Genomic DNA, 18393 nt, shown 5'->3' on the forward strand with positions numbered 1-18393 from the left:
TGTTGGTGAGCTGAGAGAGTTCTTCAACTATTTTGTTGTATAGAGGCACATCCCTTTCTCACAGGTACTTCCCAAGTGTTTTCAACCTCTTTTAGAAGCTTTGTGAGCTATTTTAGCAAACAATCATTATCTCACATGCAAAAAATATTTTAATGTGCCCCAATGGCCGTCGTTACTCGGGGTTTCTGTGCATGGGCGCAAAAGCATTCTGGAGCGTATTTAATCATATTGAAAAGTTCCGTATTGTATTTGCGCAACTTACTCCATCTCTGCGATTTGTGTAATAAACACAGACATGATCCAGTCTAATATGTTGGAGGCTAACCAATCATAAAGATTCTTTGAACCACCATTGTGGAAAATTTCCAACAAAATATTGTGGCCAACGCATTCAGGGAATTTAGAAACTGACCAAGGTAAACAGGTCAAGACCAATTATTGTGAAAGATACCATCAGATACGCCAGTGAGGAATGGAGAAAAATAAATAGGAAAGTACGAGAAAATTCTACACATGGCAAACCAAATAAATAAATACAATTGAAAAGTAAAAACTGCAAAAACTTTATTAAAGTTTGAAAAATGCACTTCGTATGAAACAATCTCTAAGCATACCTAGTTTAAATGATCAAGGTATTAACAAAAGTATTGTAATTGAATTGGAAGTCGTTTTATCAAATACATGTTTTTATTTACACAGGGGAGGCACCCGAGCTGATTCGATCCATGTTATCTCCTCCAAATCTCAGTGAGGATAACTCAGAGTAGCCAGAGTATGCATGAATAGATACACTGTTCAGTGACTGACAGGAAGCACAAAGTCAGGCCACTGGTACCTCTGTCAGTGTGACAACACTCATTTGGCATATTCCCAGTCAGTCACCATCCCTGTGTGGAACCATCTTCAAGAGGAGATTATTGGGCAACAACACATCAGCTTCAAGACGTTCTGTCAAAGTCCCACTGTGATTGGAGCAGGACATAATAATTAATTATTACCTCTGCCACCGAAGGTGAAGGAGGTTATGTTTTCACCCCTTTCTCTCTGTTTGTTTGTTTGTGTAGAGGATATCTCAAAAAGTTGAGGACGGATTCATATGAAACTTGGTGGACATGTTGTATGTGTGACAAGGAAGAATTGATTCGATTTTGGTGAAGATCCGGATCCAGATCCGGATCTGATAATTTTTTGATAAACCGGATCTGATAATTCTTCACCCTCGAGAGATCGGGCCGTCAACGGCATGTAGCATGATATCTCAAAAAGTTGTGGACGGATTCGGACAAAACTTGGTGGACAGGTTGGGTGTATGACAAGGAAGAAATGATTCGATTTTGGTAAATATCCAAATCCAGATCTGGATACGAGTATTATTTAATTTTCAAAGTGATTCTTCCACATTGAGAGATAGGGCCAAAAATGATATAGTACTGTATCGCATGATATTTCAAAAATATATTGGGCCCGATATGTTTTCGTGGATCAGGCATTATGTGGTGGAGGTATGCACTCTACTGAGTGCCCTTCTAGTTACCTCTGCCACTGAAGGTGAAGGAGGTTATGTTTTCACCACTTTGTCTTTCTGTTTGTTTGTGTACAGGATATCTCAAAAAGTTGTGGATGGATCTGGATGAAATTTTGTGGACAGGTTCGATGTGTGACAAGGACGAACTGATTATATTTTGGTGAAGATCTGGATCCGGATCAGACTACTAGAATTTTTAAAGTGATTCTTCACTATTGAGAGATCGGGCCAAAAACGATATATAGCATGATATCTCAAAAAGTTGTGGATGAATTCGGATGAAACTTGGACAGGTTGGGTGTATCACAAGGACGAATTGATTCGATTTTGGCGAAGATCCGAATCTGGATCGGGATACAAGAATAATTTAATTTTTAAAGTGATTCTTCACCATTGAGAGATAGGACCAAAAACAATATAGTACTGTATAGCATGATATTTCAAAAATGTAATGGGCCTGATATGTTCTCATGGATTAGGCATTATGTGGCGGAGGTATGCGCTTTACCAAGTGCCCTTCTAGTTTAATATGTAATACGTTGTCAAATATGTATAATGTGGTGGACCACAATTTTGTCATGTTTACCTAAAAAAATTAAAAATATTAAAATAACTATATGGCAACCAATTTGCAAGAAAAAAAAAGTGAGAATCTGCCCATTGAAAGAAGTACCATAGGATCTGCAATATCTACATGGCAGACAGGATATCTAGACGCACTGTCTTGCCTGTGCTTGAATCTCGATTTAGCTCGAAACTGTTATCCTGGTGTTTCACAACAGGGCGATTCATTAATGTGTGCCTGCCATCCCTTGGATGGATGTCAAACTGTGCACCCTGTCTGCCAGTACTCGCTGCTGGACATTAAAGATTCCAAGGTGTCCTTCTTGAAGAGTTGCCAAACTATCGCAGGCAGTCTGAAAAAAACATGACAAATTCCTGCTCTCACCTACAGGGTGCACTGCATCAGCAGCACAGCTGCATTCCCAGCAAACTCGCATTATGCTGCATATGAAAAATGAAGGACACTTGGCTCAACTTTGCCGCATCAGAGGTGTCCGCTAATACAGACTTCTCTGAGCCGGGGTGGGGATTCCCTGTGAAGGACCGAAACTGGTTTTATAGTTTACTGCATTCAATCTTGCACTGAGATTCCCCAAGGATCACTCAAATGAACGAAGACCGAATTTGGCGGTGCAATGTGTGGGAGGCAAAAGGTGGGAAAATGTCTCATAATTGAAATGGGTTGATTAAAAGAATATGGGGATCAGGGAAGACAAGACACTATAATAAATAAACGGGATAGGACAGGCACTTAAAGGACACACATGTCACAAGGTGCACACACTTATTTATGTACAATGAAAAGAAATAAACTATGGCATCAAATGCTAATACCGGGACTCGCTCAACAATGGTAACGAGCAAGGGCTTGAGCAAGGCGCGAGCTGCTTTTGTGTCAGGTTTGGCCTGTGCAGGCTGGTGTTGCAAAGGGCTGGTGTGGCACAGGGCTGGTGGATGGCAATGAGGTCGCCAAGATGCATGCGAGGGATTGAGAGGCCGCATCCTTGTTTTCAGCGCAGTACTCCTGCTCTGCACAATGACAAAACAAAGAGGTATGGCAATGAGGAGAGGTGATCAAACAAAAAGAGGAGAGGGATGCTGCCTATCCAAAGGTCCAATTCCAACCCCAGCTGCCACGTATAGTGGAGAGCCTTCATTCAGGGCGGGTCACTATTAATGGCAGCCCATGGCTGTGGGCTCACCATCTTCCAGACCGTCCCACCCCACGGGACAGCCCCAATAAATAAATAATTAAAAAAATCTTACACCACTTCTTCAAGGCTCTGCAGCCAACGCCACCATGGCGTGCAGTGCACCAGCCAAACAGTTTGTGCTGCTAATGCACTTTCCAGTTGTGCTTTGTGCCGAGGTCCTCACCCGACCGTGCTCGAAAACAGGAGGTTTTACACAACAAACTCACTTTATCTGCTTTATAATTGACACAATGCCTCTTCCGTGCACATTTTACAAGACGACGTATTCTGACAACTTATTTGATACAATAGTAATCTAACCTATGTGGTCACATGGTCCATGCTATTCTTAATCACAATCTAGCTGTGGACCCCCTTCCACGTAACAATATCTTCTAAAGGACTACATGCTCCATGATTCAGAACCTCCCGCTAGCTTTGTTCTGGAAACTACTTTTCAAATGGAGCCAATCCATGTTTGAATATAAAAATACAGTTTAAATCACTGATGTCACCGTTTCAGATACCAATTTATGAATCAATAATGAAAATAAAAGCCATCAATTGGCCAGGCATCAGCCAGCCAATAGATGAATGTAAACAAAGGTGGGGTCTATGGTGAGAATTTTTTTTTTTTAGCTTTCAAGTTATTTCTGAGTACACCAATGAATTATGCACCAGAGGAATTATGCACCCCCCCACCCCCAAACAACCTCACGACTCCCCCAGGTAGTTTTGAAAGGTTTAACAAATTGAGTGTGAAAAAGAATGTCACAAAACATTAGAAACGAATTGCAAAGTCTGCTGCATACACAACGGCATGCTCTTCAAGGTGTACCTGCCACAGAATCATTGGTCTTTATTAGCTCGATGACAGAGACTTAGGTTTTTCTGGATATCCTACCATGTTTAATCAAAACTAACATGGTAGGGAACGACTGTCACAACTCACATTGAAATTTCCCAATTTTTTTTTTTGATCCCATTGTACAATATGAACGATTTTTCTGTGTCTGTAGAAAAGAGAAATGCACCAGTAGTTTTTGCACTCTGTATTATTCTTCCATAACCACTCATATTCTCCTTACTACCCACATGGTCATGCTCACCGAACTGCACTCAGAAAATACAGTATCTCTTCCCTGATCTCCATGAATTTCATCACATCTACAATAGTCTTGTGTTCCATCGTTAGCTACATAGTTACACAGTTAATGAACCACAGGAAAAGGAAATTGAGCCCATCTCAACTGCGTTACATCAGGGTTAGTGCTAACGAGTGAAGTAAGTGCCGGTGGTGGTGGACAGATAGAAGGAAAGAGATGGGGAGGTAATGGGAAGAGGGCACAAGTGAGAAAAGGAAGTGGAAGAGAAAGAGACAAGACACTAACTACCCTTCACACCATGGGTGGGATGGGAGAGGTGGGACACTTTTTAATTAAAAAAAAATAATCCATGGGAGGGGGAGGAAGGGCAATTGGGTGTGGGGATTGAAAAAAAAAAACACAGATGACAAGTTCAAGCTTAACATTCAAACATATTTACATATTGTAGGAAATATATTCATACTTAAAGTTCACACCTTGGTGCCTTCTTGGCAGTGCAAGGACAATGAACATGTAAATTTATTTTTATTCTACTATAATGTGGCTGTCAGTCACCATTCTCCAAATCCCACAATTCTTTCATTGTTGGGAGGATCCACATTTTCAAAACAAAGCTTCTTGAAGAGTTGACGGACTGAGGGTAAAGGGTCAAGAGACTGACAGAGGGATGCAGGGAAACAGGTGAACAACAAAACACAGACACACCACAGTGCGTGGCATGCAGAAAAGGGGGCAGATGGTCAGTGAGTGTTAAAAAGGTTCCAGGGTGGGTATGGAAGGGACGTAGGGCAGTTATGGGTTCAAATCTGGAAAGGCTAGAGAGAAGAGCAGGAGACAACGGCCAAGCTCTCCACTTGCCTTTAAGGTCACAGAATAGCCCTGAGGGACACATTTAGGTGCCAATCAGTGGATTAGGGAAGAGGCCTAAGCCACTTTTAAACTGGCAAAGTTAATTCTGCACCAACGTTATAATACTAAAGATTAGCAGTTAGAAAGTTTTCAAATTCACATTCTACAGAAGGTTAATATTTACTTGCTAATTAACCCAATACAGTCTGCTTTAACTTGCAGGGGACACTGCATCAGCGGCACTGTTGCTATCCCACAGCGACGTGCTGCATTTGACTGACGACGATCCAGTGCAGCAAAATGCGGATCACGAGGAGGTGATAGTACACAATGGAATGCAGTTAGCGTTTCCATGGCAACAATCTCCTTTTGCTACAGTGTATTGTGACGGACACATGGTGGCACTGTAGCATTTATGTATTTATTTTAGCTTTCTGATGCTAACATTCTTACAACATTTTTCAATGGAAGACACCAATTTTAATTGGTTAAAAGTGAATGACATTTTCTGATTGTTACATTTCTATGATTATCAAGTGCAATAAAACCAATTATTATAATTACAATCGAAATTTTCCTTTGTGTAGTTCAAAGTTATATTGATGTAAATGTTTATTTTCTAGGAGAGGTCAAAAAAGTACATAGTATATTTCCTTCAAGAAGTTATGTGAAAAGTTTATTGCTGTTTTTTTTTCTGCTTTGGTTCGTTTTTATAACAGGACTGTCATTTGAGCAAATAGTTACCACTTGTTGGTGGAGCAGGTGATGCAAAATAAGTTTAATTTTTTTTCAACAACTTGATTAGCTCTCCCTTTATTTGGCATGATAGCATTCCATGAAGTGTAGACATCACCTCGAAAACCTTTAAACGTTCATTGACCCATAAAGCAGTAAATGGTCCGAATTGTGTACAACTCAACACATTTTTTTTTCTTTGCAGGAGCAAGACAAGGTAGAATTGACGATGAGACAACATGTCATTGGAATGAACAAACAGGAAAAGAGGAGAGGAGTGAGGGGAGGAATTAAACCCTGAAACGAGTAAGATGGTTGGATGTGGAAAGGTTAATTAGAGTAAATAAAGATTGTGGATCAGAATTGGGGATGACAAAATGGTGGTGAACCGCTTGCTTGAAGCCTTGAAGGGAATAGTGACACAGAACAGCCTCTGGAAGATGGTTCCATGGATGGGAGAAGAGAGGAATAAAATAATGAAGAAAAATGCAAATCAAAGATCATATAAACATAATATTTTTTATTAAACTTGCACATCATTGAATAAGCAAAACTTTCGTTCAAATCAACACACAATTATCTACAGGTGATAAGCCCAAAAGGGCAAAACATCGGTCCTGGGATTTTTATGACCATGCTGTGCATTTTGCACTCTGAGACTAAACACAGCTTTGACAATAGTTTAAAACAAAGTTTATTATAGCAATTTACATAAATAAACTTTGGCAGAGCTCTCATTCAATATTTGAGTCGATGGCCAATTTGAAAAAAAAATGTGGCTGACTTTTATCACCGAGTGTAGCGAGGAATAGCCTTGGCTTTTCACCAATAAATTTTGTAGCATGCTTCAAAATAATTTGAAGAGGTCTAGAATTACCACCGATGGAAAGGTCTGTGAGTGCCACAGACATAAAGGAGGGTTAGGGAGCATTCCCCCATCCCCTCCATGGAGAAGTTTGACATTCTCAATGCAAAATCCTTCATTGGTATGTCCTGCACTACAAACTTGGTTCACTTGAATGTGAGATTTTGTTGGCAGCTTCCTTCGAATTTTTTTCCAACTATGAATGCATTAGCATAGCAGCTTTGACAATAGCTTGACATTCTGCAGAATCAGGTGCTGGACCATTAATGCACATATGAAGAATGGCTTGCAACAGTGAGCCAGTCAACCTGTTTCAAAGTTTGCTTTTGATGGTTTTCATGGTACTGGAACTCTCAGGCCATGCATTTGAGAAAGAAAGTGATGCAGCTATCTCGGCAATACATCGTATATGCAAGATCAGAGGAAAAAATGCCCAATTGTGGTATTTCTCAGCTGAGTCACCAACCATTCAGTGGCAGTCATTATTGCTGTTCCAGACTTCACATCTTCAAGTAACAGCGGTACCTTACATGCTGCTCAGGTTGGCAATCCGGAGATGGAACATCCACAAGGTGGTAGATATTCTCTGGTTGAATAGCAATAAACTGCATCTGCAATGCGGCTCTGCTTTCCAGCAGTGGCATACAGTCATTCCCCCATGATGACAAACTCAACACGGTAGCGTCTGCTGTTCTTTTGGTTAGTCAGCTTCACACAACAGCGACCCAAGGGCTTTGCACTAGTTTTGTTGTGGAATGACAGTGCATGATCAGTTGCCTCGACCTCGTAACTTAGCCCACACAGGTGCTTGGTTGGTAAAATATCGCACGTCGCCCTACTATCAACCTAGAAGCTTACCAAGTTGCCATGGATGTCCATATCTGTGAAGATCCACTTAGGGTAGGGTGTCAGTACAGCATTGACTTGTTCCATGGTGTTCGAGATCTCTAGCAATAACATGACCATTAAAATATCTGAAACTGGACTCCAATGCTCAGCAGAATCGTTATCAATATGAATGACATGGACAGATCTTTGTTGGGCACGCTTACAGACTGAACTGAAAGGGTTCAACACAGAGCAATTGTGACAACGCTGTCCATAAGTGGGACAATTGTGTGGCCCACGAGGATGTACCTGACCACAAAACATGCAGGCATCCCACAAATTATGATCCTGCTTTAGCTTCAGTGACGCAGTAGGTGTTGAAGTCATCGGCATATCCAAAATCTTCCGATCAGGTCTGTACACAATTGTCTTAGGTCTGGCTCCCGACCTGCATTGGACTGCAAGCACTGTTGATGTAGGCGAGACTTCAATAGCTCGAATGCGCACCTTCGACAATTCCGTAACACGACATAGCTATGTGCACTTAGCCAAGTCAATATGCCTCTCGGAGTAAACGTTCACGCTGCATAGAATCATTAATGCTACAGATGATGCGATCATGAATTAGTGATTCCCAAAGTGTTCCAAAATTACAGATTCCTGCCCAGATTTGCAGTTCTGTCACATATTTTTCAATTTTCTTAGCACTCTCTTGGTCTATAGTGAACAGTCGATAACGCTCCACCGTCTCATTGGTGCATGGGTGGCAATGGGCATCAAAAGCTTGCAGGAGTTCAACCACAGTGCGCTCACCTTCAGCTGTGTCGAATGAGATGGTGCTGTAGATATCCTTACCTTCTGTGCCAATCAAGTAGAGAATAAACTTTTCCTTCCTCTCTTCAGACTGATCGTTCATCGCAAGGTCCAAATGCAGTTCCAACCCCTCCTTCCAGCGTCTCCACATCTGCAGCAGGTTAACTGAATGGAAATCCAGTTTCCCTGGTGGCTGTATATTCAGTCAATGACATTGCCACTTGTGCACTTGTAGTTGATCCAATTACACTGAACAACAAATTTCAAAAATTTTTTTACTGGAGATGTGTAAAGTGATTAAGACTAATTTGGGTACGCTGATTTCAAAAATCATAACCGTTTTGCTGTATCACGTCAGGATTTTCAGGAACAGAAATATTCCCATTGCCTCGAAGTCAGGATTTCAATGAAATTTACATATGTCTTTAACATGTCTATTTCGTACAATTGTTGTTAACTTGTGTTATATTTCTTTCTTTCAGATAAAGATGAGTAGGCGTTCCTGTACCAATCATCCTGACAACTTCTGTTATGTCTGTGGTCGGTATACCAAAAAAGATCAACAGCGAAGTATATCTGCAGCAGTGAAAATGAAGGCCGCCTACTTTCACTACTTCGGGTGTAAGGTGGGGGACCAAGAACAGAGCTGGGCACCACACATCTGCTGCACAAGCTGTCACACAACCTTGACTCAGTGGTTGGTGGGCAAGCGCGCGAGCATGCCATTTGCGGTGCCCATGATATGGCGTGAGCCGCAGAATCATCATGATGATTGTTATTTCTGCTGCACAAGCATCGCCGGCTTCAACAAGAAGAATAAAGGACACATCAAGTACGCTGACTGCGTCTCTGCTCGTAAACCTGTGCCTCATGATGACGAGAACCCCGTTCCAACACCTCCAGCTGATCAGAACATAGCTGTAAGCAGTGGTGAAGAGGATGGTGACGATGAACCTTTTGAACCCGACACTCAAGAATCACACCTTCTGAACCAGGGAGACTTAAATGATCTTGTAAGAGATCTCTCGCTGTCAAAGGCGAAGGCAGAGCTGCTTGGATCAAGGCTGCAGCAGTGGAATCTACTTGAACCTAACACCAAGATATCCTTGTTCAGAGCACGTCACAGAGACACGGCTGAGTTCTTTGAGATGGAAGACACGATGACATTCTGCAGTGACATCAACGGTCTGTTGAAAGAACTTGGGTGTGATCACGATCCTGCAGACTGGTGCCTCTTCATCGACTCGGGGAAGAACAGCTTGAAGGCTGTTTTGCTCCACAATGGCAACGAGAAACCATCAGTCCCACTGGCTCACGCGTTCGGCATGACAGAGACCTATGAGACTATGCGGCAGCTGCTTGATTCCATCAAGTACAATGACTTCAACTGGCACATCTGCGGAGACTTGAAAGTGGTGGCGCTATTGTTACATGTGCTTCCTTTGTCTCTGGGATAGCAGAGACGACAAGAATCACTGGACGAAGAAAGATTGGGAAGAGCGAAAAGAGCATGTACCTGGTCGACACAACGTGAAGCATGTCGCCCTTGTCGACCCAGCCAAGGTTTTCCTTCCACCACTCCACATAAAGCTCGGCTTGATGAAAAGTTTTGTACGGGCAATGGATCTGAATGGGCGTGGGTTTTTATATCTGCTGCACAAGCTGTCACACAACCTTGACTCGGTGGTTGGTGGGCAAGCACGCGAGCATGCCATTTGCGGTGCCCATGATATGGCGTGAGCCGCAGAATCATCATGATGATTGTTATTTCTGCTGCACAAGCATCGCTGTTATGCACAACATACCTCAAGGAAAAGTTTGGCAACACCTTGTCGGAGGCCAAGATCAAGGCTGGTGTCTTTGTTGGACCGCAAATCCGACAGATTATGAAGGACGAAACTTTTCCGACAACTCTAAACCCCAAAGAGCTGGCAGCGTGGAGGAGCTTCAAAGCTGTGACGGACAACTTCTTGGGGAACGAGCGCACGGACAACTATGAAGAAATAGTGCAGCAGCTGCTGGAGTCCTTCAGGAAACTTGGCTCCAGGATGTCCTTGAAAATCCATTTCCTACACCAACACCTGAACTTCTTCCCTGACAACTTGGAAGCAGTCTCGGACGAGCACGGCGAGCGATTCCACCAAGAGATTTCACTCATGGAGACGCGTTACCAAGGGCGGCACAACCCGAACATGATGGGCGATTTCTGCTGGTTCCTGCATCGTGAAACTGACACAGAGCAGCACAAACGCAAAGCCAAATGCCTAAAGCATTTTTAATTACATTCTAGTGGAGTTTTTCTGTAATTTCTATAATTTTGAAGCATTCATGATGAAATAAATGAATAAATGAATTTTTGTAAATTTCATTGAAATCCTGACTTCTAGGCAATGGGAATATTTCTGTTACTGAAAATCCTGACGTGATACAGCAAAACGGTTATGATTTTTGAAATCAGCGTACCCAAATTAGTCTAAATCACTTTACACATCTCCAGTAAAAAATTTTTGTTGTTCAGTGTTATTGGTGACGCTTCGATACGCCCCGTTGCCATGTCTGGCTTGTCAAACATCTTCTGCAATCTGAGTTAGACAGTTTTGGATCAAAAAAAATAAACCAATGTCACCCACAGGGTGACCCGCATCTTGCCAAAAGGTGACCACGTGTGACTTCTTTAAGGTCACACTGAGGTGAACAGAGCTGCTATCCACCAGGAGCGACTCCTTGAGGAATATCTGCCTACGAGAGATTCCGATGAGAATCGTTCTACAGAGTAACCATGAAAAATATGCTTTTGCCTCATAACGTCACCAAATGACGTCATAATGTCTCAAGCTTGACATATCTAGAAAGCACTCATCGAGGTGTTCAATTTTAGGTACTACACGATATGGTTCCTAAAACTTGAAAATTTGACCTTGGGGTCAAATATGTTTGACCTGAGGCGCTAACCATGAAGGTCAAGGCCAATCGCCACCAAAAATTAATCAGCTGAGCGCCAGACCATGAACTATATTCCCATGAAGTTTGAAAACGATCCGATCAAAATTACTCAAAAAATAAGGGTTTCGTCGACTCCCCTGATTTGCGACAGTGACCTTGACCTTTGACCTTCAAAATTTTGTGCATTGAAAGGGACCTCTATAGGCCTCTGATATGCGGTTACAAAAATTTCCAATGATAACTGTGCTCTGCAGAATTTTTTTATACATGATTACAGACAAACAAACAAACAAACAAAAAAAAACATAGAAGCTGACTAACATATCTTGCAAAAACTTCGTTTTGGCAAGATAACAAACCCCAGGTGAGCGTCAAACTCAAGCAGAGTCAATGGAAGCAGCAAGTTCGATGGAACAATCCACTCACATCCATTCACCATTCGCAGCACTCTTTGCACTGGACATGGCGATCTTCCATTCTTCCGTCCTTCACAACACCCTGTGCAATAGGATGTGCTCACTCTTCCATCCAGGGCTTCTTCTCTTCTCTGCTATGTCATTCTTCCATCCAGGGCTTCAAGACAGCTGTTCACAACCATGATATTGTTGTAGATTTCATCATCGGATCCGAGTAATGCACACAACATGAAGGTCCTCAGACAGTTATTTCCATAAAGGCATGCTTAGAATAGACCCATCCCCTTGTCTGGTGGGATTCTAACTCTTTGATGCGATGGAGAAGGGTAGAGAACAGGTTCCCCTTCTTTCTTATGGGATAACCTTTTCCTCTTTATGACATGTTCATAACATATGATTTTACGTCAGTTTTCATTTCTGCATGAGTGATGTTCATCATTCGTGCATGTGATAGACAACCGTTAGCCCAATGGAGATTCATTATATTCCCTTTCCATCAAGACACATTGGCTTGGAAATACACGAATTATTCACACATTTTATTTTGGTTATCATTTTCACATTGGACTTACAGGATATTTGAGTGATTAAACACACCATGGGCTATTTCTGAACAGTTTATTCTGACAGTCAAACATGACTGTGGTCTCGGATCATTTACCTCAGGACCAACTTTTTCCATTGACATTCGACACCCTCCTTTCTTTCGTTGACGTTTGACATCCACCTTTTTCCATTGACGTTCGACACCACGGTCAGCAGCTCTCTGAACACTAACTGGCTCTTATTCATATTGGGCTGAACAAAGAGGTGATAATTGCCTGTTGATGTTTTGCAAGCGCTTCACATTTTCGCTCGGTTGTTCCAGCAAATGGCTGCTTTCTGTCAATCGTCCAGTGCCCTGAACATGGCGTCGAAAGCCAGGCCTGTGTTAATTGGGAGTTGCATTTCGGTCTTCATAGGCCAAATTTTCTAAAATCCTCAATTTTCATCACTGAATTCAACTGCCAATTAACTTTAGGGTCAAAAGGTCAACACGGGATTAATTTTGAAAATTCATAGATAGGGCCAAAAACTAAATATATCACCATATCTCAAAAAGTTGTGGACGAGTTATTACAAAACAAGATGGATGAGTTGGAGAGGTGACGAGAACAAGCGGATTGGATTTTAGTTCGGATCCAGCCCATCAGTGGATACAAAACATGAACTGTTCAACCTGGCAGAGAAATGCGCACTACCAAGTGGCATTCTACTTTGTGTTGTTTTTCCAAGTTGTCACTCAATGAGAGATTTTTCATTTATTACTGGTCAAAAAATATATATTTTTTGACAAGCATGTTGATCCCCTCCATTTGTTTGTTTGCATGTTTTTGTCTGTCCGCTCACCTCCAGCCCAAACCGCTCAACCGATGATCTGAAATTTCAGAGATTAATGTCACCGACCCTATGATGGTCTCGCATTGATGCTTCGTAAAATTCGGTCGACAAAGGCCAATTTGAGCCAAATTTTCTAAAATCCTCAAATTTCATCCGATTGACTTGAAATTTGAACAGGATTTGCATATCAAGTTAGTAAATTCAACCAGCTATTACTTTTGAGGTTATCATAGGTCAAAAGGTCAACACAGGCAATAAGGTCAACCCAAATAGGCCAAATTCTTAAAATTTTCTAAAACTGTCAATTTTCGTTCGATTGACTTGAAATTTTAAGACCATTTGCAGATGAGGCCGCTGAATTCATCGAGCTATTAATTTTGAGGTCAACATAGACCAAATTTTCAAAAATCCTCAATTTTAATCCGATTGACTTCAAATTTGAAAAGGATTTACAAATCAGGTCACTGAATTCAACCACCTATTAATTTTTACTTAAACATTGGCAAAAAATTCAAAATAGGCCAAAATGCCAATTTGGGCCAAATTTTCTAAAAATCCTCAATTTTAAAGTGATAGACTTCAAATTTGAAAAGGCAATTGATTTCAAATTTGAAAAGGATTTACAAATCAGATCACTGAATTCAATCACCTATTATTTTTGAGGTTAATAGCAGACAATGGGTCAACAGAGACCAAAATGTCAACATGGGCCACATTTCTAAAATTGTTAATTTTCATCTGATTGCCTTGAAATTTGAAGGGCATTTGCATTTCAGCTTACTGAATTCAACCAACCAATTATTATGAGGTCAACAAAGGTCGAAAGGTCAACATAAGCCAAATTCAACCGATTCACTTGAAATTTGAACAGGATTTTCATCTCAGCTCACTGAATACAACCACCAATTATTTTTGAGGTCAGCACATGCCAAAAGGTCAACATAGGACAAATGGTCAACAACTTAGGATCACTTTCTAAAATCCTCAATTTGCATACGATTGACTTGAAGTTTGAAAAGCATTTGCATGTCAGGTAAAGGAATTCAACCACCAATTAATTTTAATGTCAAACGTTCAACACAGATCTAATTTCTAAAATTGATCAATATTCTTCGCCCTAACATATATAAATAAATATATTAAAAAAAAATATATATATATATATAAATATATATATAAATAAAAATAATATATGTCATTATAATTGAAAAAGTTATGGACAAGTTTTGACAAAACAAGGTGGATGAGTTGGTTCGGTGACAAGAACAAGTGGATTAGATTTTGGTTCAGATCGAACACAGTGGGATACAAAACGTGAACTGTTCCACCTGGCAGAGATACGTGCTCTACCGAGTGCTGATCAACTTTGTGCTGTTTTGACAAGTGTCACTCTACGAGTCATTTTTCATCTGTTTGTCTGCGAGCAGGATATCTCAAAAAGTGATGCATAGTTTGGGATGAAATTTGGTGGACAGGTTGGGAGTGTGACAGGGACAACTTTTTTTGTATACAATATTGAGGCTCATATAAGAGCTAACACACAGAACATATAACAAAGTGAGCAGGAGACAAGAAAGTGGGGGGAGGGGGGAGGCAGGAGAGGGAAGCACAAAACAGAGAGGGAGAGGGAGGGAGATATTAAGAGATCTGTGGAAGGAAGAGGGATGGGGTGGGGTACACAGGGTAAACAAGATGGACACAGACCTGGAGGGAAGAGTTGGATTGAAGAGAGTGTGGGCGTTTGTTCTCGAAGCGGGAAAAAAAAGAGGAATAAAAGAGTAAAGGTGAGTAGTGATTCTATATTTTGGTAGTTTCATCAGAAGGGTGCTGAGACTATGAACCAGCTTCTTGTAGTTTCATATGGCACTGATATTCATTTCTCTATTTTAGCATGGTGTTGGCGAAGTGGTTAGGGCAGCGGCTTGGGATCCAAAAGGTCCTGAGTTCAATCCCCGTTGGGCCACTGAATTAATACACCAGGCTGTTGACTCAGCCTGTCATCCTTCCGAGGTCGGCGAAATGAGTACCAGTGTACTGGGCCGGTGTATACCCCGGTTAAAATAGGTGCACCAAATCCCTGTGCCGTAAGAGGCGACCAGAGTTGCGTCAGGAAGGGCATCCGGCGTAAAACATGTGCCAAATCACTATGCGGATCATACGGATGATACGCTGTGGAGGAGGAGGAGGAGGAGAAGAAGAAGGAGAAGAAGAAGGAGAAGAAGAAGGAGAAGAAGAAGGAGAAGAAGAAGGAGAAGGAGAAGGAGAAGAAGGAGAAGGAGAAGGAGAAGGAGAAGAAGGAGAAGAAGGAGAAGAAGGAGAAGAAGGAGAAGAAGAAGGAGAAGAAGGAGAAGAAGAAGAAGAAGAAGGAGAAGAAGAAGGAGAAGAAGAAGGAGAAGAAGGAGAAGAAGGAGAAGAAGAAGAAGGAGAAGAAGAAGAAGGAGAAGAAGAAGAAGGAGAAGAAGAAGAAGGAGAAGAAGAAGAAGAAGGAGAAGAAGAAGGAGAAGAAGAAGAAGGAGAAGAAGAAGAAGGAGAAGGAGAAGAAGAAGGAGAAGAAGAAGAAGAAGAAGAAGAAGAAGAAGAAGAAGAAGAAGAAGAAGAAGAAGAAGAAGAAGAAGAAGAAGTTCTCTATTTTGGTAGTTTCATTTGTCAGGTCAAGCCAGATTAGATATGTGACTTGCTGCAGGTACCATGTAAACCTGTGTTAATCTGTTCCTGGTGGGTTTGTCAGTGACGAAACCATCTCCCCCACCAAGTTTTATGGTGAGGAGGGTGTATAGATATGGACATCCAGCAGGATAAAAAAAACAAAACCTGTCAAAGGGCAGAGGAGCTCCTTGTGAGCCAACGGCCATCCATTTCTAGTGCCCAACTGTGTGTGTGCGGACATCCTCCTGCAGTTGGGTTACTATTATTTTTAGGAGGTTGGTGGCAGGATTTGCACTCCAGCCACCGTAAAACACTTCGTTCTGAAAAACCCAAAAATGTAAGGAAACCTGAAAACCCACTCCATGTCAGTACCTCCTGTGCTGCTGCCCTCTACAGGGCAGCTCATTGGGGCAAAGCCTTTGGGATCCCCATTCCTTGATGATAGGAGGAAAACCATGGGGTAAACCTCCAGCGTCAGATTGCGGTGGTGTGTGATGGAGTGTTGCTGAGGTGTCGTCCACCAGACGGAGGTCTCCTTGGGTTAACCTGAGGCAGTCCCTTCGGGTGGGTGCCTGGAATGTCCCATCTCTAAGAGAGGATGATCATCTGTCTTTGTTGTCATCTGAGCTCAAGCGTTTTAACATCAGTATTGCAGCACTCTGAGGTTCAGAGACCGGATAGTGGCGAGATCCTGGTGGGTGGTTACACCTACTGTTGGTCTGGTCGTACTGATGGTTACCATGCCCAAGGAGTTGCTGTAGCTGTGTCCAATAAGCTGACTCCAATGATAATTGAGGTAACATCGATCAACGAGCATATTATGAGACAAAGGATTTTTCGCTCCTTGGGTGTTGTTTTCCTGGTCTTTGTATAGCTCCAACTGAGACGAGTGATTTCACTGTGAAGGACGCATTCTCTGCAGCGCTAGAGTCTGTGGTCCATCAGTGCCCCAGGCGAGACTCTTCCAGTTTTGGGGGATTTCAATGCATCGACTGGAACTGAAAGGGATGGTTATGAGACATGTGTTGGTCCTCATGGGTCTGGAACTGTGAACCAGAATAGCACCAAGTTTTGCAAGAAGCCTTAGACTTAAGGTGGCTAGTTCACGGTTTCAGTGCCCACAGGCTCATCACTGGACTTGGTATTCCAACGCTGGTGGTGTGACCAAGGAGATTGACCATGTGCTCGGTGATGGTCACTGGAGGATGACCTAGAAATGCAGGGTCTACCGGAGTGCTCAGTTCCTCAATAACGACCACAGGCTTGTTGTAGCAACTCTGAAGTTGCAGCTCAAATCCAGGAGAATGTTATCATCCCAGCCTAGGCTGGATGTTGGCAAGCTCAAGGATGAGAGGGTAGCTGAAGAGTTTGCAAACAGGCTGAGTGGGGAATTGGGGGATCTGGGTGCTTTTGGGAATCCTGAAGAATTGTGGAGTGCCTTCAAGACCACCATCCTTCATGTTGCCAGTGGATGTCTTGAAACTCATTGAAGGGTGAGGAAGAATTTTGTCTCTCAAGGGACACTGGATACCATTGACCAGTCGCAGTCAATGGCAGAGCTGAGCTGTAAAACTGTACATGTGCTGAGGGTGGATAAGGAGGCTTATGTGTGAGGAATCTCACACATCACCTGGTGTGGGCTTCACGGTTAGGGTGGTGGCTTGGGATCCTAGGGTCCGAAGTTTAAGCCCTGTTTTCCGCTGAATTAACACCAGGGGGTTGACTCCACCTGTCATCCTTCCGAGGTCGGCAAAATCAATACCAGTGTACTGGTAATATTGGCACTGCATCAACGGCATTTCCGCGCCCCTAGCCAATGATGTAACCAGCAGCAGAAAGACTGCACATGAAGGGAAGGGTTATTGCAGATTTATTAAAAATCTGGTAATGGTGTGGCGCAAGCATGATGGGCCAAATGGCCTCCTCCTGCGCATAATTTCCTTGTAAATCTGTGAGGGGATAGAGCATCACCTGTGGTCAAGTGATCCTCATCCTGCTTAAAGAGGAATTTATGAATTGTGTTCCTCCAAGACCGTCCCTTGGTGTACTGCAGTTAGAGCAGAGGGTGGTAGGCTCTTGACAGAGGAGTCTGAAGTGAAGGCCTGCTAGGTCGGTTACTTTGAGCGGCTGTACCAGACTGACCCACCAGCTGTTGAGTTGGATGTCAGGGTGTTGCTACCCTTTTGTTGATCCTCCAATCAACTGTGATCCACCTTCTTTTGTGGAAACACAGACTGTGGTGAACCGTTGGAAATGGGGTAATGCACCTGGGATCTTTGGCATCCATGCAAAACTTCTCAAGGTTGGTGGAAATGCTGTAAGTGTGTCGTTGCTTGCAGTTCTGCGCTCTGTTTGGAACACAGGCATCATCCCAGCTGACTGGAAGAAGGGCCTCGTTGTCCCTCACTGCAAAGAGAAGGGTGATCACCAGGACTGCAACAACTACCGAGGGGTGACGCTACTCTCAATGCTGGACAAGGTCTTCGCTTGGATAATTCTTGATAGGGTTCGCCACCATCTTCTTGAGCAC

The 18393-nt window shown here is 42.5% G+C and overlaps 1 protein-coding gene across 1 annotated transcript in view; it reads right to left on the minus strand.

Annotated features, from left to right (window-relative positions):
* The window catches only part of MDGA1 (MAM domain containing glycosylphosphatidylinositol anchor 1), a 369996-nt gene that overhangs the window by 323019 nt on the left and 28584 nt on the right, over positions 1-18393 (minus strand). Inside the window, exon 2 of the mRNA XM_085858359.1 lies at positions 2924-3118. Within this exon, the coding sequence (XP_085714485.1) occupies positions 2924-3118 (195 nt within the window). The remainder of the gene's footprint in view (positions 1-2923; positions 3119-18393) is intronic.

This window comes from Eptatretus burgeri, chromosome 15 (genome assembly GCF_056783735.1).
Source record: "Eptatretus burgeri isolate ZD-2024b chromosome 15, Ebu_testis_v1, whole genome shotgun sequence".
Classification (NCBI taxonomy): domain Eukaryota; kingdom Metazoa; phylum Chordata; class Myxini; order Myxiniformes; family Myxinidae; genus Eptatretus; species Eptatretus burgeri.